The 24,959-nt window shown below is 42.0% G+C and overlaps 1 protein-coding gene across 1 annotated transcript in view; it reads left to right on the top strand.

The window, feature by feature from the left end:
- LOC106651296 (dynein heavy chain 8, axonemal) overlaps window positions 1-24,959 on the top strand; it is a 170,198-nt gene that overhangs the window by 62,613 nt on the left and 82,626 nt on the right. Inside the window, exon 17 of the mRNA XM_023462255.1 lies at window positions 21,075-21,215. Coding sequence (XP_023318023.1) covers window positions 21,075-21,215 — 141 coding nt within the window. The remainder of the gene's footprint in view (window positions 1-21,074; window positions 21,216-24,959) is intronic.

The following is a 24,959-nucleotide window of genomic DNA, read 5'->3' as shown; positions in this document are numbered from 1 at the left end:
GATATTCAATATGAAATTCTTTTTTCTGATCGAATGATAGTCTGCTTTGTTTTGGTAACAAGTTTTGGTATTCTTTGATGGAAGCATAACACAAAGTAGTTTGTGCCTTTATAACTTGTGCATGCCACAATACAAATTTATTTGCATTAATCACACCTTTAAGGCCCAAATTTTTCTTGATATCTTTATTATATGATTCTGATCTACTTGTAGTTGCTATGTCGCTGGATCCAATGAAATAATGTTGCATGCCTCTACTAAATGAAGGAAATTGCGTAAACAAAAGTATTAAATTACTTTTTATATGTGGAAGGTAGTTTACATTTGGCAGATCAAATATGCTATTATTCTTATTCTTTTCAAGCGTAGATTCGCTTTGTCTATAAATACAGTTGATAAAATGTAGCATTGAATAATCTTCTAGGTGCTGCTCAATATCATCCTGCGAATTTTCTAAAATAACGCTATCATTCAAATTTGTTGACAGGTTTTTTGACACATTAATGCTGTTTTCAACTTCAGGATCTGAAAAATGTGTCATTAGCCACTTTATCAATTGGTCTGCTAATGAATTTTCAGCAATGACTTGACTTAAATAGAATGTTACAAAAATTAATTTTTTCACATCTTCAAATTTGTCGACAGTGATTGCATATACAAACATGCGAGTGTAGAAATCTTTCACTTTTGGATTAATTTTATCCGTCCAAATTTTCCATCTGCGAACCGAATTAATAATATGAGCCCTATCCGATCTTATGAAAGTCTTCAATTTAGGATTAAGTTGTTCACTGGTTTGTAAATATTTTAAACACTTGGTTTGGAATTCTTTATAAGAACACTTGTTTAGTTCTAAACATAAGAAATTCAAGAGAACCAGCGAGCAGTCAGTCACGGTTTCTCTGGGATACTTTTTACATTTTCTCACCCAATTTCCAATCCAATTCCTCACAGTATTAGTATCTTGTTTAGACGAAATCATTTGATCCAGGTGCATACTCGGATTTCAATATACAGGCAATCCTCCGTATTCGCGAGGGTTCGGTTCCAAAAAAGTACCGCGAATACGGAAACATTGCTCTTATGGGAAAAGGGGGGTTCGGTTCCTTGCTCAGCCAAAATTTTCATGTATGCATATTAGAAAAAATTTTTTTTTCTCTGAAAATCAAATTTATGATGTAAATTTATTTATAATTTAAAAAAATATTGAGTTAAGCTTTGTTGCTTTGCTCTGCGCAATAAATCTTTGTACAAATTCTTATAGCACTGCAATGATTTTTCAATATCTTGTTTAAACTGAAGGCTCCGAGTCATGATAGGATCATAAGTTAATGCTTTTTCAATGAGACGTTCTGCGTCTGCTAAAATATCCCCGATCACTTTGGAAGTAAGTACGGGTTCTGGATCTTCATCTTCAACCATTTCCTCATCTGCTGAATTTTGCACTATACTCTCGATTTCTTCGACGCTAAGAGCTTGACTCGACATTACCAAATCAAACAGCTCTGTTTCTTCTAAGTCGCTGAAACCTTCACCACCGACATTTCTTGCAATCTCAACTGCCTCGCGTATTACATCCTCATTCCTTTGAGTTTCTGACACTTGATTTTTCTCCACAAACTCTGGCAAAAGGTTATTCCAACCATTATTTAAAGTTGAAGTTTAAATCATTTTCCAACTTTGATCGACAATAGAAACAGAGTGAGCAATGTTGAAATTTTTCCAAAAATTTTCAACATATGCTTCAGATGTAGACGTAGATTTATCCAAGCTATCTAATATCTTTTGGCTATTATCGATTGGTCCATTGGCTGAATAAGTGAAGTAGTGTATGATGGCAGAAATAAGATTTCTACATCGGGGTTCGATGTCATTAAAGCATCTGGATGAGCAGCGCAATTATCGAGCAGCAACTGCAACGTAGCTCCCCGCGCGTACGCTACATAAAAACTTCTCGGGGTTTCGGCCCCTTTTTCTTCTCCAAAGGACGAGAGGTTCGTTCTCTCTCGGGGAAGAGGCGTGAGAGGGTTTAGATATTATCAGCACACATCCAAGTACGCACACAACAACTCTTATATTTATTTAAGAAAACTTACAAACTTATCGAAAATCTCGGTTAGCCCAGGTGCTCTCGCTGCTCTGTCTCGATCCTATCGCTGTGGCGGTCCGAACGTAAGTCCCTTCCCAAGCGGCCTGCCGCTCGCGCGAGTCAGTCACGACCCCCCTCCCCACGCGCACGAGTCGCATGGCGCCGATCCGTACACGTGGATTTGACTTGGTCAAATCTGCCACGTTACAGTCCTCCCCCCATGACTGTACTTCGACTTTCGAAAGTTCAAGTCAAATAATCAGACACGACTTCTTGGCACAAAATCCGAGAGCAGCGAGGCACACAAGTTCAAAAATTAAAATGTTAATAGAATTTTTTTTTTTATAAATGATTGACATTAGTTGCTAATTACAACTCAACTGTGGCCAGTGCCCAAACGAAAACAAAATTGAATTTATACAAAACTCAGAATCTAGGTAAAGAATGATGTAAAACAAGATATATAAAACAAATTAAATAAAATAAATTAAAGGAAATGAATTAATCTTAATTCTGTCGCGATTTCTTGGAAGGGTCTTCTTTTTTCTTCCCGTCGTCACCGTTGATTGACCTTTCTTCGGCCTTGGCTTTCTCGGCCTTTTCCTCGTCCATCAGCTGTTGAATGATGACTTGACGGAGCTTAGGATCGAATCCTTCGGTGCTGCGCAGAGCATACAAAATCTTGTCAGACCAGCTTCTTCTCTGCTCTGCTAGCGCGGCTCCTGGCGCGACTACTGGCACGACTACGGATTTTATTTTGCTGATCGCTCCTGTCCGAGCACCTTCTTGAGCACGGCGGAGTTCTTCAGTTCGTGCTGCCGCTGCTCTCCTGCGTTTTTCCTCGTCTTCGAGAGCGTTGGCTTTGCGGGCAGCTTCGACTTTGGCGCGATAAATCGCCTCTTGCTCGGCGCGTTCCTTGGCTTTATTCGAGCCCCGTGTACTTGTGCGCGATTGGCGCTCTGGTTCGGCGCGTTCCTTCACTTCACGGGCTCGCTGCAAGTTCGCACTGGATGGGAGTGCTTTTTCAGTGCGTTCTTTCGCTCTACGAGCTTCCAGCTCGCAGATGAAGCGCTGGTGTTCGTCGCGGCAGCGCGGGCAAGTGGAGGTGGTTTCGCCTTTGCGTCCGCAGTTGTCGCAATGCAATTTTCGTGGCGCCGGGCACTCATCCGAGCGATGATTGTACCGCCAGCAGTTCAGACACGCGAACGGTGGTGGGTCAAGATCTTTGTCCGTCGGGATCGGCTTTAAGTTGCCGAACCGCACGCCGGTCTTCTTGATCGGTAGATCACACTTTGCACGCTTCGACTTTCCGGCTTCGTCGTCTGTCACTACCATCGTCGCGCTCTTGGTGTTGGCGCGCGACTCGTTGTCGACCGTGGCTGCTGCTGGTCGCTCTTTGTTTTCCTCGCGAGTTTTTTCGTCGACGAGGGTTTCCGTCAGTTGTTTCTGTTGCTGCTTAGCAGCTTCGTCTTCTTGACGACTTGCTCGGCCCGACATCCTCAGAGATAGTTCTCTGGCCTTTTTATTGGTCGGTGCCTCCGTCTCTTCGATGGTTGAGTCGGCGTCGCTTGTCACGAGGGATAATAATGGCGGCCTGATGGACTCGATCATCTGCACGGTGGAGTTGATTGCTTCAATCCATGACTCGCTATAATTTTCATGACTCTCGGTCCCAACAACTTCTTTACTGTCGCGATCTGTCTCCATGATAAATCTGTAAAATAATTAACAACAAAAAAAAATTAAGTTTTCCGTCGCGAGGGCAAGTACCGCTTCAAGTCGCTCACTGCCACTTTCGCCTTTTGTCTGTCATCACCATCGTTTTTGCGCACGACGTATGTGTTGTCGGACAATACACTTGTTATAGTGTACGGCCCGTCGTAATCTGGCGTTATCTTTTTCGCAATATTCTTGCTCGCGTCTGATAAAAAACGTGTTTTACGCAGCACTTGATCTCCGACAAAGAATCGAATATCTCTATGCTTTTTGTTATAGTCACGTGACTGCTTTTCTCTGGCGCTATCTATATGTCTAGTGACTAGGTCTCGTAGAAGATCTAGACGCTTCAATCGATCGGCCCAAAGTTGCGGGTCGATTCTCTCGACTGTCTTTACTGGCTCTACTTCGCGTCGCAAACTTTTGACCGGAGTCGGGTGACGGCCGTAGTTCAAAAAGGCCGGAGACATCTTAGTGCTCGATTGCACGGCCGTGTTCATCGCATGTCTGAACTCGTGGACGTGCAGATCCCAGTCTCGATGATCGTTCTTGACGAAGATCGAAATCATCGTTTTCAAAGTTTTATTACTGCGTTCTACAGCATTACTCTGAGGATGATATGGAGCGGTCGTCGCATGCTTGACTCCGTATTCCTGCAAAACTGACGCGAGTAACTTATTATCGAATTCCTTTCCGTTGTCCGAGAGAAAGTACTCCGGGGTTTCCCAACGGAAAAGAATTAACTCCTCGAGAGCTTTCGCGACACTCTTACCATCGGCCTTGCGAAGAGGCTTGACTTCGATCCATCGTGTGAACAAGTCTTGGAAAAAAATTAAATATTTGTTTCCAGACTTGCTTCGTGGGAACTCCATTAAATCTGACGCGACAATTACCCAAGGTCGTTCTACGACGCGACTACTCATTAGGCCGAGGGCCTTGGACTGGACCCCCTTATGCCTCTGACAGTCATCGCACGTGCGTACGAAGTCGAGAACATCATAATAATAACCTTTCCAGTAATATTCTCGCGATATTCTGTCATAAGTCTTTTCGATACCAAAGTGTCCGCTAGACGGACAGCAATGCGCCTCTATCATGACTTGCTCACGAAATTCGGCTGGCACGACAAGCCGCCAATGCTCCTCCGGATTAACTATTGGGTCGATTAAAGGGTCGCGACGATATCGATACAGTCTGTCACCATCGACTCTCCAATTTCGATATTTATCCGGGTGTTTCGCGACTTCATTACGCATCTTAATATACCACGGATCTGTCACCTCTTGCGCGAACGATAAAGCCGCTACTTCCGTGATCTCTTCCGACGCGACACTATTTTCATCGTGCATTCGCGATAATGCGTCTGGCACTTTCATCATCGATCCTTTACGATGTATGACTCGAAATTGCCACTGTTGCATCTGCAGTGCCCATCTCGCGAGTCTACCTGTCGGGTCCTTCAGATTTTTCAGCCACGTGAGAGCACTGTGATCGGTTATCACAGTGAACTCATAGCCCTCTACGTAAGGACGCAGCTTTTTGATGGCCCACAATATAGCCAAGCATTCCTTTTCAGAAGTGCTGTAGTTTCTCTCTGGCGCAGACAACACACGACTCAAATATACAATGGGATGTTCGCCTTGTTCATCCTCTTGAACGAGGACTGCACCGAGTGCGGTTCCGCTCGCGTCACACTGTATTATGAAGGGTTTCGCGAAATCCGGACGCGCGAGCACTGGGGCGGAAGTCAACGCATTTTTCAATTGCTCGAACGCGATTTGTTGTTCCTCCCCCCAAGTCCACACATAATCTCGTCGCAACAGTCGCAATAGGGGCAGTTTCATGTCCGCATCTCCCTCAATAAATCGGGCGTACCATCCGACTATACCTAGGAATCGGCGCAACTCTTTCACATTTTCTGGCCTCGGATATTCGACAATCGGTTTGACCTTGTCCGGGTCTACACGCAATCCGTGGCGATCGAGTACATATCCGAGATATTTTACTCGCTCGCAACAGAATTCGCACTTGTCGGGATTAATTTCGAGTCCCACTGACATCAGTCGCGATAATACGTCTCTCACCCACTCGAGATGAGCTTGAAAAGTATCCGTCACAATGATTATGTCGTCCAAATAATAAAAGACGTATGGCTCGTAAGCGGGGCCGAAAAGGTGATCTACAAGTCGGTTCCACGTCATTGGACTATTGACAAGTCCAAAAGGCATTTTGGTGAATTGCCATAAGCCGGAGCCCGGCACGGCAAATGCAGTGTATTTGCGGCACGATTTTTCGAGCGGGATCTGATTGTACGCGGCCTTCAAATCTATCTTCGAAATATAACGCGCGCGGCGCAACTTATCTAACACACTGTCTAGGCTTGGCATCGGGTATGCATCGTGTATAGTCTTTTTATTAAGCTCGCGATAGTCTATACACATGCGGTACTTGTCCGAGTTTTGCTTTTTTACTAACACCGGGACACTGCAGTAATCGCTCGATGATCGTTCGATCACTCCGTCGCGATGCCATTCCGCTACGATGTTCATAGCCGTCTCCCACATTTTCGGAGACATCCGTCGCAATTTTAATTTAACCGGCACCTCGTCTTTCAATTTAATCTGGTGTTCTATAAGGCCGATATCGCTGAAAGACTTATTTCGCGTCGCGAGCGTTTTCCGAACGACTGCGGTAATCTGCTCGGACTGCTCTGACTCGATCGATTGCAATGCCGCACACTCTGCTACAATACATGTCTCCTCGCGATCGAGTCCGTTGAATGGATACCATTCGCCTTCTCGTACTCTCCAGTAACCTCTTCCGAGTCTCACATCTAAATCGAGCGCGAGCGCGAAATCCATACCGAGAATTACGTCCTGGAAAAACTTCGGCACCACGACACACTTCAGACTCGCACTATGTCCGTCGACTCGAAACGTCAGTACGACTTCGCCACACGCACGCGACACTTGACCGTTCGGATAGCGGATGTTGGCCTTCGTTGGTTTCACGAATCTATAACACGATCGATATACGCGTTCACCCACGACGCTCATAGTCGCGCCCGAGTCCACTAGTGCTGGAAATAATTTCTCTGCTATTGCCACGGTCACATATCGACGATTGTCTAGACGCAAGCTACTAAGATCAACCAAGTAGTCGACTGCGTGTACTTCTGCTGGCACTTCGAGTGCGCGCTCGCTCTGTGCGTCGTCTTCTGCGAGCGACGACTTGTCGTCTGTGCTCTCGTTCTCGTCACTACTGTACATCGCTCGCAATCCCTCACCGAAATCATCTTCAAACGCACTGATCGATTTCGTTCGAGGTTCGCGAATCAATTTAAATCTCTCCTTCATTCTTTCGATCGACTCGTCCCGTCTTCTGTCACGAAACGTTACCTTCTTAGACAATGTTACGTTGTCATCGATGCGCTTAATTTCACCGGGAGAGGCCGGTGCGCTGTTTACTGCTCCCCCGGTTGACAGTTTTCCTGCAACTTTGACCAAAGCGGTCTGCATTTCTCGCAGCGTGGGAACGTAGTATCTGGCGCGTGGCATACTTGGCAATATTCTTTTACCGGCGTTGAAGGTCGTGAACGCGATTCGCAGTTCCTAGCGATATGGCCCGGCTTTTTACAAACAAAGCAGTTGCGCGAAGGACAGTCCGACGAATGATGTCCTACTGCTTGACACGAGAAGCATATCTCTCTATATTATAAGATAATATCGCCGCCATTCGGTGAAATGGTCATATGACGTCATTATTGCCGCCATTCGGTGGAATGGTCATATGACGTCATTATCGCCGCCATTCGGTGGAATGGTCATATGACGTCATTATCGCCGCCATTCGGTGGAATGGTCATATGACGTCATTACGCGATGATCACGTGATTCGGTCGAAAAGTCACATGACGTCATCACGTGATGATCACGTGATTCGGTCGAATGATCATATGACGTCATCACTTGATGATCACGTGATCAAAAGGTCATGTGACCTTTCTATAACGATGTCATCAAGTGACAGACCTTTTGATTATGTCACTTTGACCTTTCGATCACGTGACGATCACGTGATTACGTCACGTGACCTCTTTACCTTTCGCCATTTTAAACATTTTATTATAGTGTAACCTTGCGCGTTTTGGTACAAGAATAATTTAAATAATAGGGTCATAAATGTGATAATTATGGTTATTTTGGTTTTTTGATTACGTGATTTTAACCTTTCGTTCACGTGACGATTACGTGCTTAAGTAACGTTACGTTAAGTAACGAACCGCTTGATGATAACGTAACCTTGAGCGTTATAATTCGTTCATCATGCGATGCGTCATAACGTGATCACCACGTGATCGAAAGATCAGAGGCACATGATGATCACGTAATGAGGTCATGTAACCTTTTGCCATGTTGACCATTTGAACCTTTGACCTTTCGATCGAAATATTTGAATTTGACTTTTTGATCACGTGATTATCACGACACCTTGACCTTTTGATCAGGTGGTGATTATTATGGTGACTTTGATCCTTGACCCCTTTCGATCATCACATGATCATCACGTGACTCTGACCTTTCTATAACGCGATCATCAAGTGACTGACCTTTCTATACGTTAACATTACGTGACTTTGAACTTTCGATCACGCGACGATCACATAATTACGTCACGTGACCTTTCGTTCATTTGGTACAAAAATAATTTAAATAATAGGGTCATAAATGTGATAATTATGGTTACTTTGATTTTTTGTACAAGAACCAAAAATTATTATGGTTAATTTGGTTATTTTGGTTTCTTCCATTGTACAGACGTTCTCATCCAGTTGAAAGATTAGCATTACACTTAGAAATTAAACAAAATTTAATTTTCCCTGAAAATGAAGAAGTAGAAGCAGCCAAAAAGCCTGGTACTACTTTAACAGCGTGGTTTGATTTAAATAAAAATGATGTTCATGCTAGAAAATTCACGTACGTAAATAATTTACAAGACTATAAGTACAATAAAAAATTTTGAATTTGGGAACGGAGATCACAATTTTCAAATACATTGGGAAGAATAGTTAGTGTTGTGCCAAAAGATGTTGAACGGTTTTATTTAAAATTAATTTTACACAAAGCTAAAGGCTGCAAATCATTCGACGATTTAAGAACTTATAAGGGTATTAAATACGATACATTTAGAGAAACGGCGATTGCAATGGGATTAGTAGATAGCGATCTAGAAATAAAAAAAATATTGACGAAGCTTGTTTAATAATGATGCCGAAACAACTTAGAAAATTTTTCCCTTGGTTTATAATTATTAACAATATACCAATGATTCGAGACGTTTGGCAAACTTATAAAAAATATTTTTTGGAAGGTTTTAAAGATAATCATGAAAACAGAGCTTTGAAAGAAATAAATGATATTTTAGAATTTGAAAATTTAAGCTGTATTGATGTCGGTTTACCAGCACCGAATCTGGATTTTTTAAAAACTCTTGTTGATGAAGAAGATTTAAATAGTCAACTGGAATTTTATAAAAATGAATATCTTCTTAGATACAAAAAAATGAATTTAGATCAAAAATTAATTTTCGATTACGTAATAACACATTTACGTAACGCTGGTAAACCGACATCAATACTTCTTCATTTTCAGGGAAAATTAAATTTTGTTTATTTTCTAAGTGTAATGCTAATCTTTCAACTGGATGAGAACGTCTGTACAATGGAAGTATTATATAAAATTTTATATTATTAAACATATACTCATATCAAAATGGAAACGAGGGGGGTTGGCGCGCGAAGCGCGCAGGGGGGCTCGCCCCCCTAGTACCAATATAATCTTTCGATGTGGAGCTCTGATTCACTACCGGTAAATTCGGCGCGGGAGTTGGTGTTGTTTTGTGCTCCGAATTGTCGTGCCACGCTCTCTGCTGTCGGCTATCGCTGGCTCGATGTCCGACTTGCATTCGTTGCATCGACGCGATCATGTCAGTATCCGCGTCTGTCTGCACCCCATCATCGCCAAGTTCATTGTCAAAATCTCCGATCGCGTCACTATTATCGAATGCAGCTACTTTATTTCTACACGTCGACGATTTGAACGCTATGCCTTTTACGTGCATCTTTTCTGGCGGTGGGGGTTCGGTGAATTTCGCGTTCAAATTGCGTTGTCTCTCATAAAGACGGCCACAATCTTCGAGTTCGTCGAGAGTGTAATATTTACGATATTGCATCGCGATACGATACTCGGGTCGCAACCGCTTCCACGCGATTTCGGTCTGTTGCTGCATACTCGGGGGTTTCTCAAACCGCAAAATCAACGATCGAAAATTTGTCAAAAATGTCGTGATATCTTCGCCTTTCCCTTGCGTACGCGAGCGCAAGTCGTCTTCCAAGTCATCTTGGTTGTACTCTGGCACGAATTGTTTTCTAAACAGGCGTTCGAAAGTCGACCAACTATCTAAACGCGACACGACGGTCCTATACCATTGTGACGCTCGCTTCTCGAACAAACACGGTAAGGCGGTCAAAATATCATCCGGATGAAATCGAGATGCGCGTATGTAGTCGTTTATGCGATCGACAAACGCCTCGGCATCTTCATTCTTGTCTTCGCCTGAAAATTTCAAACGCCACCCCTGCACTAATTTCCAGACTTTCAAGCTGGAGTCTGCTCCGGTCGCGACACTGCTCTGGCGTGGCGTCGTGCCACCGCGAACGCTACTACGGCGCGGCTCGTTATACTTTCTCGGCTCGACATCGGATTCATCGCTGAAATCCGGCTCAATTACGCGATTGACAGGCGCACGCAGACCAAAATTCGGAGTGGCCCAAGGGGTATTTGGCATGGGTGTAGGTGCGTTCGCTCTCGGTCGGCTACCATCATCACGAACATCGCGGCGCGCATTCATTCGCGGCGTCGTCATCATTGGGGTACGATACACGCTGCTGTCAGACTCGTCTGCTTCGTAGTCAACACGCGACGGCCTGCGCGTAGAGGATAGCAACGGAGTACACCACTCGTGTTCGATTTCACTGCTCGACGGTTGTTCCAACTCCGACTCATACGGTTGAATATCGTCGTAGTTCGGTTCTTGCTGTAAGCGCGTCTGCTTCGCGCTACGTCTTGCATCGCCGCGAGCATCGCGGCCGTACACATCGACACGAGGGGCACTATATTGCGGCATATCACTGGCGCGATTCATTTCTGCCATAGGTTGGGTTTGGCTAGCAGACGAATGATGTTGTCTCGGCACATTATTACGTTCTCGCGGAGTTGGTCGCGTCTCGTTTTCAACGTTCGATTCACTCTGACGCGATCTCTCGAACATGCATAAGCTACGTCGCGGCAATGGCACTGGTGGCTTCGAAAATGTCGGTACCGCTTGGTGCGCGTTTTTACCAGCTAAAGCTTGCATAGGCATAGTTTGAGTGCGGCGCGAAAATGCGCGATATTGATAATCGCCCTCTTGAACAATTTTGTAAACGGCTTCGTCCATCATAAGTCGTTGATCGGGCACAACGAAGTTCTCGCGCGACTGTAGTGGCTGCCGCGGTGGAACTTGGCGATACTCGTCTACTGCTACTGGCCGCTGCGCGGCTGCTCCGCTTCGCCTACCATTCGGAGGTGGCGCGTGCACCTCTGCCTGTACTATCACGCGTTTGCGATGCGCTACGGAATCTCCGTCGCTATCGCGCTCGACACAAAAATGGACTTGTTTCTCCGGCGCGACTTGTTTTGATGTTCGCTTACGTTTCGGCAACGGTTCGCGCATCTGAACTGGTTCTCTCTCTTCGGCGCCTTCGATGTCGTATTTGAACCAAGGCACTATCTGGCGCAAATCAGGTTCTTCTCGAAATTTCGCACGCAATAATCTTTCTTCTAAAATCGGGCGCGAACCGTGCATATTACAGCCGCGTTGTACTAATTCGGCAATAAGCGCGTCCTGATCTAATTTTTTGATGTCACGAAAAGTACCACGATTAGTACGCGACAGCAGAAGCTGCTTCATTGTCGCCGCATACTCCTCCATGTTCGACATTGTTTCGAACAACTCGGCGCGAAAGAATATAAGTGTATCTATGGTTATGTATGTTTATAGGTATTGGTTAATTTCTAAGAAATGTGCACTTGACTACTATCGACTCACACTCGTTCGTCAGACACAACACAACAGCACGCACGACACACAAACGGGGCCGCTTCTCGCACGGCGTGCCAAATATGCGGGTCGCTACACGTCAATTCTGCGAATTGATCTCTTCTCGGCTAGGCGCGGAACGATTCTTTGTTGTTCGTTAAAGATTTGAATTATAAGAAACTGTATTTTCAACTTTTGATTTCTGTTCGAATTACTTTTTAACTGCTACGAGGGCTCGGAACACGCGTTGCACGTACATCACATTCACACTCAGCTTATGACTATTTATCTACCTAATTTAATTTTTTTTTTTTTTTTTGGAATTTTTTTTCTCTTTTATTATTTTAAACTACCTATCTAATACACTCTACCTCTCGTCGTACACAACGCTTATCCGCCAGCAACGGCTACCCTCCCGTTCCGCGAAGATCACGCTGTCACGACTACTTCTCCATCTTTCTACCTTCATCAACCTCGTTCACGACATCGCTTATCCGCCGAGCATCGAATTCCCTTTACGATCTCACGAAATTCACGATGGCGATGAACAGAACCTCCATTACGCGTCACGAACGAGCCGTCCGACATCGACACCCGCGATTCCACCTAGCTTCGCTGCGACACGCAATGCCTCACACCTCCTTCTCATCCTCCCTAATCACTAATTACTCTTATTCTACTACCTAAGCTAATACGCACACATACTCGGCACAACTCACGCGAATAACAGCTGCAATCGGCGAATGACTCCGACGCTCACAACGGATTCGGCGCGCGCCGCCATCTTGCTCATCCATTCTCGTTCGTGCACACCCGCGAACCGGCCCTCTACGCGATTTCCTTCTACTCACTCATCACTCTACTCACGAAACGCGTAAAAGAAAACCACATACACTTCACACTTTCACTCTAAACTCCTCTCACCTTCCCCACAAGGGATGCCAAATGCAACGTAGCTCCCCGCGCGTACGCTACATAAAAACTTCTCGGGGTTTCGGCCCCTTTTTCTTCTCCAAAGGACGAGAGGTTCGTTCTCTCTCGGGGAAGAGGCGTGAGAGGGTTTAGATATTATCAGCACACATTCAAGTACGCACACAACAACTCTTATATTTATTTAAGAAAACTTACAAACTTATCGAAAATCTCGGTTAGCCCAGGTGCTCTCGCTGCTCTGTCTCGATCCTATCGCTGTGGCGGTCCGAACGTAAGTCCCTTCCCAAGCGGCCTGCCGCTCGCGCGAGTCAGTCACGACCCCCCTCCCCACGCGCACGAGTCGCATGGCGCCGATCCGTACACGTGGATTTGACTTGGTCAAATCTGCCACGTTACACAACAATACTTTGAACGAAAGATTTTGTTGCCTCAAAAATTCTCGGACTTCAGGAACGAATGAGAATTTAAACCAGTCTTGGAAAGTTTTTGCTGTTACCCAAGCTGTTTTATTGGATCTCCAAAATACTGGAAGATGGTCTTTTTCTTTTCCTTTCAGGGCTCGAGGATTTTCTGCTTTATAAACCAACATCGGTTTACACTTGTATGTACCAGCAGCGTTTGCGCAGAACAGCAGAGTGTATCTGAATAAAGTAAATCAATTTAATAAGCAAAAAATATTAAACGGAGTATAAATATCTACCTTTCTTTTGAAACTTTATATCCTGGAGCAGTTTTTTCTTCTTTCATCAAGTAGGTTCGCTTCGGCATCCGTTTCCAAAAAAGTCCTGTTTCATCACAATTGAAGATTTGCGCAGCAACGTAGCCCTTTTCAGCAATCAATGTACGCACTTGATCCGGAAATTTACGAGCTGCTTCGTGGTCTGCTGATGCCCTTTCGCCTGTAAAAGAAACGTTATGCAGAGTAAATCTTTGACAAAATTTTCCAAACCATCCTCGACTTGCTACGAATATGTCAGTACTAGAATTCGCGCTATTTTGCTGAATACGATTATAAAAATACTTAGCTCGTTCTCGTATCATATCTCCACCGATTGGAATTTTCTTGTGCATTAAATCCTGCAGCCATATGATGAGCATATCTTCCATTTTCTCGACTACAGGTGAGCGACTTATCTTGCATTTTTCAGCGTGTTTCCCCAAACATTTAGCGCTCTCACGAATTTTACTCTCGTTGTTGCGGATTGACCGGATCGTAGATTCGTTGACGTTAAATCTTCTTGCGACGAAAGCAACTTTTTCGCCAGATGCCAATGCATCCAGGATTTTGATTTTTTCGGCCAAATTGAACACTTTTTTATCACGTTTCTTCTCAGGCACATTTCGCGATTGTGGAGCCATTTTTTGAAAGAATTTAAAAAAATTTTCCGAAAATATTACGCACGCAAAAATAATTAACCTTCAAAACCGCGAATACGGAAAATAAAATCTGCGAATACTGAAGTTAGGTAACAAATGAGCGAACCGCGAATACGAAAAATCGCGAATAAGGAAACCGCGAATACGGAGGTTTGCCTGTATTACATTTATTATCTTCGAACCAAGATAATAATTGGTAAAGCATATTGTGGCTACTGCTCGTTTCTTCTACAACTACATTTTTCATTAGACTCCCAGTAGCATCAACGGTAAGGATAGGATTGATATCGGCAATGCTGTCCCACAATTTGTCCTGTTCAGGATATTGGTACCAAACGTGGAAAGGCCATAACACAACTTTGCTTGCTGATGGTGTCACTCGATGGTATCCGTGCAGACCGCCTTATCTGCTGCGGGAGGGCGAGTCGGCACTTGGCTCCATGCGTTATACCAACAGGCCTTACGCTCATGTGTCCACGAACAAGGTCCCCGCATCTTGCGCCATCTTGTGAGTGTGGTTCTCGCTTCTGACTTCATCGTGGGAGTATTGTGCTCGGCCGAAAGTTCGCCAAAACATGCTTGATATGCGGCTGAAAAGTAAGCCATTACAGCCGTATATTCTAATGCGAAAACCAGTGGCATTGCTCTTTCTCAAGGAATATGTTCTCTATTCTCTTTTAAAATAAGAAAGACCGATGCATAAACACATGTCTCAGTCCCTAATTACCTAATTATCGTATTCCCAATGAGAGAAATCAAAAGATTGATTGATTGATTGATTAAACAATTTTTATTCGACCTTGGGGTACAACCCTGACTGGCCGTAAAGCAACAATAATACATTAGTTGTATAGGTATAATTTTTGTTAATTTTATACTCTCGTACTTAGAGTATAGAGAGTGTTATGTACAGATAAATCGCATATTTTGTTTGCAATTTTAAAATTGTGTTACTTAAGAATTGTAAAGTGTAGCTTAATAAATAAATAATAATAATAATAATAATAATACATATGTACAGATTATATATATACATGCACAAATTTGCGTAGAGAGCACAGGTGTTACAATTCCAGATTTTTAGTTCGTTTATTTATTTGTTTATTTATATCTATTTATTTTTGATATTTTCTTGTGTCACCTGGTTTGCTCTGCTTAGTCGCTAGGATGGGAGGTTACATGGGTGGTAATAGGCCTCGAAGAGTTAAGGGTTCATACTCCAGACTTTCAACAGCACACCTCTGCTTCCAATCCTGGACATCAAGATTGAACAAGTAATCTCGGGTTAGACTTTTAAACGCTCTTGGTGGATGGCGGGGGTTCTCTAGGAATGGCATGCTGTTTAATAGACGAGTAGCTGTATTGTCAAATGAATTGTGCATAATCTGGGTGCGAGCCGTTTTGTGAGTAAGCTCACGAGGTGGCTGCCTGCGTGCTGCACGATGCATGAGGCGATTTGCTCGAAACATGAATAGGCTGGACAGAGGCTCGGGTGACTGGCGCGATATGATATTTATAGCTAGGACTATGATGTTGTAGTTACGCCGCCTCTGCGCCGACAACCAGCCCAACGCCAAGCAATAAGGGGTTACATTAGCTCTGTGCGGGATCACTCCAGAAACAAATCTGACGCACGCGTTGTGCAGTCGGTGCAGCTGCAGAGACTGACCTTTATTCAAGTCGTAGAAAATTGAGGAGCCGTAGTCAAAAGTCGCGAAGACCATCGACTCGACCAGCCGCCTGCGAAGAGTCCTCGACAGTGCGTGCCTATAGTATCTCAGGGTGTAGAGAGTGTAGTGCACTGAAGCACAAACGCGATTCACTTGCGGCCCCCAGGACAGAGTTGGAGTGAGCTTTAAGCCCAATGTGGTCAGCTTCTGGTTTAGTTGTAACTGCGTACCCTGGACAAACAATGGCGGTGTGGCAGTCTTTAGAGATTGACAGGTGAGAATCAGAACTATCTTGACAATTGATCGCATCAAGAGAGTAAAATTTGTAAATCATAAATAGGAATTTACTTGAGCTAAATATCATCATTTTCTATAACAGTATACTTTTCTAGTGGAGGGGCTCCGCCCTTTTCCTGCCCCCCCCCCTCCCAGTGGGGGTTTCGCCCCCTGCACCACCACCACGCAACACGACAAAACTGAAATACCTACTATAATTATATGTTACATTTATATTTTTCCACTTACGATACGAGTTTAATTTGTTACCTTCAGTAAATAATGACAAAGAATTAGCAGCGGTTGAAATAAGTTTGACATCCCGGACGTTTTTACTTAAAACATTATTGAATTTTAAAGTTTTAACATTATTTTTTTTTTTCGGAGACAATGTATCGATATTAAAATCTTCGTTTATAGGAGAAAGATTTAAATCTAATCGAGTATTAGTCCTTGTAGTGAAAGTCAATCGATCCGAAGTAGGTCCAATAGCATTTAAAATGCTCTTAAAATTAGACTGCTTCATCACTTTTGAATTATCAATATCTTTGCACTACAGCGTCAAATTTCCAACCCCCAAGATTCTTGACTCTAACTAAATTCGCTCCAGAATATGTGAGAAAGATAGCACTCGTCTGTCTCAAAGAGTGACCAGTATACAATTCTGCGTTGGGTAAGTTTAGGTATGCTGCTATAATTTTTGGCACTTCGGAAATTTTATGTACTCCCATTGTCTATAAAACTTTCCCTTAGTGTATTGAATAAGAGCCCGATTGGTGTTCATGTTGCTTGGTTTCAATGATAAGTATATTTTCACAATATGATAATATGGAGAGCAAATATTAAAAGTCCGTGGATAATCAGTTTTTGAGTTGCGTATATCTACACTGTAATAATTCTCATGATCATAAATATCTTTTGCTATCATATTGATCAACTTACAACAACGTGTAGCTCCACAAACTCCAAATCTCATTATTACCTGAATTAAACATACACACTGAGTCATGAAGAAAGTAAAAATTGAACAATATTAATAATAATTACCTTTGTGGCAAGGTAGTAAAAGTCATCTGCTTCGTCCAAAAATTTCTTCACTTCTAAGCCCGTCAAAGTTTTTGCTTGCTTCAGCTTATATCCCATCGAGAAATTTTTTATAAAGCACTTTAATTGTTCATATTTAGAAATATCAATATTATGGCGAAGATTCAGCATTGTTTTCAACATCGACTATCTCGACCACATGGTTGGGAGTTGCATTTTTTTTTGGCGAGTTCATTAAAGTATACTACCAAAACATTCTCATTTAACATTTTGCTAAATTTATCTTTTGAGCCTTTGTGTATAAGTTTGTCGCCCCAATCCAAAAATTCAGCATACGCTATTTCGTATCTTTCTTTTGACTTCGACGGCAGCAATTTACTAGCAATCAATTTGCCTTCTGCTTCGAAATTGCACCTTAGAGCTTTTTGATGATCCTCCCCAAACTCGGATATGAGTAAATCTCGTGATATTTTAATATTTGTGTCAACTTCACAATATTCGTGTGAAAACTTGAAAAATTACCATTCATGGCATTGTTTACGCTAATTTTTCAAGTTTTTCTTTTCTTGAGAATAACTTCCAGTTGGATCCAAACTTGAATTCATACAAAAAAATGCATTTTATGGCGTTTTTATGAGTTTTGAAATTCAACGCATCCTATTTTTAATTTTCAAATTCTGATTCCCGATAGGCCCATTGAGCTTTTTTATCCAAATCATCACCAAACAATCCACAGAAACTATACTTTCGAAAAAAATATCACTGACTGTTGTGCGTCGTTACCCGCGTCTTCTATACTCTTAAGAAAAATTCCACTTGATTTTTAGTATTTTTAAGATATTCTTATATAATCCCAATATCCCAATAGGCCCCACCATGAATCTTCACCAAATTATAGGGAAAAATAGTTTTTGAGTAGCAGAATCGAGTGGTATGTTGAGGCGTCTCTTGCGTGGACAACGCGGGGTTCTAAATCGCGTTTGTAATACACGCACGTACGAATTGATTCTGAACGACTGAGACGAATACTCGCTAGCGTATGTTCTCCGCACGCGCCTCAATGATTAACTTGAGAGAGGGATGTCGATGTTCTATCGCGGAGGGTTCGTCACTTGAGGGCAGGAATAAGTACCTTGTAATTATTATATCATAAGCTACATAAATTATCGTGAGTTAAAGGTGAAGCACATGAATTATTGTGAATATCAGTAGATTATATTTAGAAAAAGTCTGTTTATTGAAACGAGAAATCGCGTAAATTACTGTCTTAAACAAGTACAAAATGATTTAATATAATATCCTGAATTGACCTGCGCTTCTTCGGCTTACTCGCTGATTACTCCGTTACGAGACTTTATCAGGCGTCGTAAGCTTGATGATATAGTGATGAGAAGAATGAATGAAATCACGATTGTGTGTGCACGTTACCTTTGTCGGCGTCGTGGTGCGTACGTCGGTCGGTGTGCTGGATCGGCACGCGCTGCTGTCCGCTTCCTTGTTTCGGATGATTGACGGGTTGAAACACACGATTATTAAGGAGGAATAAAAAGAAGTCAGGTCACTCTCTCGAGTTTTGGCGTCCAGCACGATTGAAGTGGAACCTAAACTCGAGTGATATCTCTGCTGCGTGAGTGCTAACGGCAACCAACGACTGTATGGTGCCTGGTCCGGCTCTCTCGCATTTGTGATATTTCTACCACTGCGCTAACGGCATTCGACTGATAAGTGCGAAACCTGATTCGGCGCGTGTTGCAGAGATATGAAATTAGGAGCTCCCAAAGGGAAACTTACTTCTAGACAGATCCGGTTATCCCCCTAGAGGGTGCAACACGATTCACAGTGAATATTACGTCACGTATAAACCCCGAAACACTAAAGTATCACTTGGTCGCACAAATCCCGCGTACGCGAAACTGTTGTTACTGAGTACTACTTCGGGAGGAAGTAATAACCAGCGAACAGCGGTTACGAAGATCGATAGAACAATTGAGTGAAAGTATCGAATAATCGCAACAGCTGCGTAATCAAATGAACGCGTTACTTGAATTCTTTTAAGTACCGCACTGAGTTGAGTATATGGTAATTCGGTAACTGATTGAATACTAATGTACTAGTAGCAATAAGAGAGTAATATGGTAATAATAATAATGAGGTCAGTAGGACTCGGGGCCTTGCTTTTATACCCGCGCTCTCTGTGGTCACAACTGGGGGTAGCTCTCTCTGCTCTTCTCTCTCTCCTGGCTTCCTCACGGAGTGGGACATGTGCACGGCGACGTTGCTGCGCGCGCGGCAAGAGCGCCGAGTGAGAAGGGGAAGCTCGCATATCGCTGCTCTCCCTTCGCTCTCTCGTCTAGTCCGCGCGTCGCGAACTCTGTTTCAACGCGAAAATACCTTTAGCGCCGTTGCAATGTCTATTTTTGGTGTGCGTGCCTTGTAAAAAAAGTTATGTACGATATAAACAGCATTTTAATCGAATTTTGCGATGCACATCAACAGTTTTACTATAAATAGCTCGATTAATATTGCCCATTTTAGTTTTTGATATTTTGGAAAAGATGACGCTTTGTGGTTTTTTTTTAAATGTCAAAAAATCAATATTTTAACCAAATTTAGGAGCAAATATTGCCTTAAAAATATGGTTCAGCTTTAACGTGTACTTTTTCAAATCCTCGATGGTCCTCGCCCAAATTTGATAAACACTATTATTTTCAGGTTTCTGAATCACTTAAGTCCCCAAAAAAAATTTCATGACAGTTTTAAAAAAAAATTTTTTATAATGGCAAAATATTAAAATTTCACGAGATTTACTCATATGTCAAATTCAGAAATATTAAAACTAGAAAAATTTACGACTAATCATTAGAATACACGAAGTACAAGAGATAAGTAGAAGAGCTTTTTACGTTTCACAAAAATTATGAAAATAAGAACACTGGCTATGAGAACACTGGCTTTATTTGAGTGAGAATTGTAGTCTGTATCTATCGACTTGATGAACGAATATGTTCGGGTTTGAATTCGACGCGACCCTCAAACTCTTATTTACACATCTATTTGATCATATGACACAGTTAAGACCAGCTTACTGGAAAAGCATATTCTACAAACTTTTATTACTACCTCGACCACGCCTCGGGTAGCAGCTTGCGCGTGGCTGTCATGACCCACTTCCTAACCTAGATACGTAATATATTATTTCCACTGTTAAATTATCGCAGTAAATCATCCGATCCCGTTTAATGCTCTACCACGTAACTGATGAATAGTTTATTATCAACCAACATTCAAGCAAAATACATCTTGTTTTAATAATAGCAGTAGTAATTAAGTCTTAGAATTAAAACAACTTGCATTTGGTGCTAGTGCTAATGACCATCGAGGTGCAAGACACTCCATTATTTTTTATAGTTTTATTTCTTAGTTTTATTCAACTAATTAAGTTAATTTTTTTAAACAAGTTTTAGATATTTTCTATCAACATCTATTTTTAGTGTAAAAAAATCAGTTAGTTCCATTAAAGAGGTTCGAGAGATTAAATATTTACTATTTAATTACTATTCTATCAAACAGAACCTTTTATCGATAATTATGAACCAAAAACGCGCTGGAGTCAAACTGAGGCTTGTAATCAAGTATTTTTGTTTTAGTCCTAAATACGGTTCAGTCCATAGTAAACGTTAAAGTTGCTTCTAATGTCATATTGTATTTGAGTTCAAAATTTATGAGCTAAACTGCTATGTAAGAAATATATATTTAGATATTAAAATTGATAATAAGTCAAAAAAATAATGAACATTATTTACTATATGTGTAAAATGTATATTTTCCAGTTATATGAAACGTCATTAGTTCGTCATGGAATTATGATATTGGGACCAACTGGTTCTGGAAAATCTCAATCAATGTGGACTTTAATGAAATCATTAACAGAACTGGGAACTCCACATAAAGAAGTTCGCATGAATCCGAAGGTACTGTAAAACCATTAACAATATAGTTACGTGTATGCAAGTAAATGACCCTTTATCTAATCTGACTGCACTTCACATGCTGTATACTGTTTTATAGTTTATGTGTAAATTTTTTTTGTATCAAATAGTGTATTATGAAACATCATACCCCGGGTTCAAATAGGCTACTTGAGTCGCAAGAATCGTATGCTTTACTGTGACGCGCTGGTCGCTGAATGAATATGACGATGACCGCAAGCCACCCACCCCTGTGATATTCATTGGCTTATTCTTTCAGAAAGTGAAATGCTTCTTAATGTTTATCAGCACACATCGTGCTACACTTCTGGGCTGGCTTACAATGAAACGGAATTCAGAACGGAAGCGAGAGTTTTGCATGGCTATCAATTAGTTATGTGACGATTTCAACCTCTTTATAAGCGACCATACCGCGAAATTGGCATGCGTTATCTTCGCCAGCGCCAGCGAATGCACTTTTGAGTGCTTGCAAAAATATTTATGACGCATCAACTAATGTTAAGGACCACGCGTCGTCTATCACCGTCAATAGCCCTCGATCTTACGTGAGTGTAATCTCTGGTCCTCTAACTCACGCTCTACATCAAGCAAAATAACACTACCACACAACAAACTATTTAGTACCCCTTAATGTAACAAAATGGTTATTGGCCCAAAGGAGGATTCTGTGGATCAGTTGCCGACTCTGTGGCTATTACAGCCGAGCTTATGAAATCGGTAAACCCAAGGAAGCTCAAGATAAGCATCGATCGCGTCCGATTAGGACCTAAGCCACCGTCGTCTTTGAGGATGGGGGTGGGGATCTTCTCGCTGTAACTTTCGAAACATGTAAAGAGCTTGAAGAAATCGGCCTCGAGGTTAACTGAACTCTCTGCTCAACCTGCGCATGTTAATAAACGACTTATCGGTTGAACTAAAAAACGAGAATATTCTTTGAATCATTGTTGATCAGAACTTTCCCGAAGCTAACTCTGATGACTTAAACATAGAATTTCTCTATCCATCTGGCAAAAAGAAATACCACTCATTCGTAATTGAGACTCATCTCAAGTGTCTGCAGGAACAATTTCCGGCTCGTAAGAGAATCAACATTCAGTGGCTTGTCTGATGTGTCGACGACCATCTGAAAGTTACTCAGAACTAAAAGTGATCCGGCTTTGGACACAGCTGCAGGATGTTCCAATCTCGCACGCTGCTCTTACTGTGCCGGTGAACATCTCACTGAGGCATGCACATCTAATAAAAAACTAAAATGCGTGAACTGCACCGAGGCAAAGCTTAAAAGCTGCTTGAATTCCTTTAGAGGTAAGAATAAATGTATCATACTGCGTCAGAGGATTGATCGCAAAATACATACCATCAATAATGGAAAATAGACAGACCATGCAGCTCAAAGTTGGATACGTTAACGCCCATTCTCTTGACGCTTACTTTGACGACGCAAAGCTGATTGTATTGCAACACGGTTTGCATTTGTTTGCAATCTGCGAGTCTTGGTTCAATACGCACGTGCATTCGACTTCCTTCGATACTGCTGTATGCATCCTCTTACGTCATGACCGCATTGGCAGAAATTGTGGTGGAGTGGCATTCTATGTGCCCAATGGCCAGTGGTGTTGATGCATGGCATATTCGGAGCGACCTAAGATCTATCACTACAGACCCGAGTTCATGTTTCTGCTTATTGAGGTTGGATCGTCGAAAGTCCTCATCTATGTGTTCTACAGCCCTTCGAAGGCCAATTTTTAGAGTGAAGTCAACGAAACTTTGCTGAACTGCAGAATGACTTATGACTAAATGATTCTCTGTGGCGATTTAAACATTAATTGGCCGGTGCATTCCACCACGCTTAATATTCTGCAGGACTTCTTCACGTCACTCAACATTTCGCCCTTACCGTTCGAGCCCACGCGTCATCCAGGAAACGTTCACCCAACGATCGATTATATCTGCGCTGGAGGTCTACAACCGTGGACATATCTCAAATGCATTATCCAAGCATATCAAAGCACGACGCACTATTCGCCACCTTCCTGATCGATGTGCCGACTCCTGTCAAGATTGCTTTCAGCTGCCGTGACTTAAAAAGTCTCGATCCGCTTCTGTTTGACGCCTATCTTGCTGCTATTGATTGGGTCTGTATCATCAGCCTGAGGAGCGTGGACTACAAGGTCGAGGCGTTCATATCGTTGATAGTCGAGTTATTTGACAGATATGCACTATACCTCACATTCAGACCGAAGAAGAACTGGAAGCTGGGGTTTACTGATTAGCTCTGGTATCAAGGTAAAATCAGGCGTAGTGGCGATACAGGTGCCTTATTTGGCGGGACGACTTACAGGCATTCAGGAGTTTGCGTGTCCGTTTGCGTGTACAACCGGTCAGGCCCGATCTACTTACTACCGCAGCAAAACTGCAGGCTGCAGCGATTCGTCTTTGGCGTGGGAGATTGTCAGGGAGCTTGACACGCCTCTATACTTCTTTGTGTCAAGTATTCAAGCCTTTCATTCAAATTCGAGTTTATTTGATAAAACAGTTAGTATCTATACTAATCACTGTTTTATCTTACAATCATATAATTAATTATTTATTAATATTATTATTTATTCTAACTTATAGTAACCGAAAGATTTTATTAATATTGTATTTATAATTTGATTTAGTTATTGATTCAATGGTTTAAATATTATTAGTTGTTATGTATTCTATTAATTAATTTATTTAATTGGATTATTATTATTAATCATTCATGCCTTGTGTAATATTATCACACTTCGAGGATGTTGGTCATACTAAAGGGCGTCGCTTTAGAGACTTGAGTAATCTTTCGAGCGACATCCTAATGCATAATGTTATTATTTTACTATAAGTCGTAGCGACATTATACCGGACCTAGCGGAGTTTATGTTTTTGGGGTCGCTGAATCTGAATTCGATGTCGGTTTTTCAAAATTAGATTGAATTAAGGTCATTTGAAGGTCATTTACAGATCAAATCATGAAAAAAAGGCTAAAAAATCGGAAAAGACGAGGAAATGTAGGAAATAAACGGTCAAGTACATTTTTCCTTGTGAAAATGAAAATTATCGAAAAATCTGACTACACCACGAGAAAGCTAAGGAAAAAAAGCATTCAAAACATATTTTTATTAATTTTTCCAGTTGAATTACATTGTCATTTGTGCGAGATGTGATTACATCGAGTCGCGCGTCCAGGCCAGACGGCCGAGCGCAAACTATGTTTGCTCGTATCTCTCATAGAAATTATGAATATTGCACTTTGAAAACAACTGTTTTTTATGTTAAAAAATCTCAGCTTTCCATTGAAACAATAAAAAACGCAAAAATATGACGCGTTTTGAGATATTCGAGTTTGAAAGTTAACTTGCATTTTCTGAGGTGAAAATGGAAAATTCCGGGAAATTGGACGTCACCATTGGAAAGCTGAGAAAATTTCTTATTGAAATCACTGGTTGGTTATTTTTTCCAGGTTCGTTTAGGTACTTTTAGAGCGAGTTAGAAATTGAGCAATTCCGCTCAAAAACGCTGTTGCGCGAGGCGCTAGGAGTTTTGAGAAATTTCGCCCCATTTATTACCAAGGTGCACACAGGGTAGTCCATAAGTCCAATAAAGCATCTATCAATCTACCTCTGTCTGTCTCTCAGGTGTAAACTCAAAATACACACAGATGGAGCGCATGTTAAAGAAATTTTCGTACTTTTACTATAA

Source organism: Trichogramma pretiosum, unplaced genomic scaffold (genome assembly GCF_000599845.2).
Source record: "Trichogramma pretiosum strain Unisexual culture from Peru unplaced genomic scaffold, Tpre_2.0 scaffold9, whole genome shotgun sequence".
Classification (NCBI taxonomy): Eukaryota; Metazoa; Arthropoda; class Insecta; order Hymenoptera; family Trichogrammatidae; genus Trichogramma; species Trichogramma pretiosum.
The sequence above is the reverse complement of the archived record's forward strand: the minus strand, read 5'-3'. Positions and strand labels throughout refer to the sequence as shown.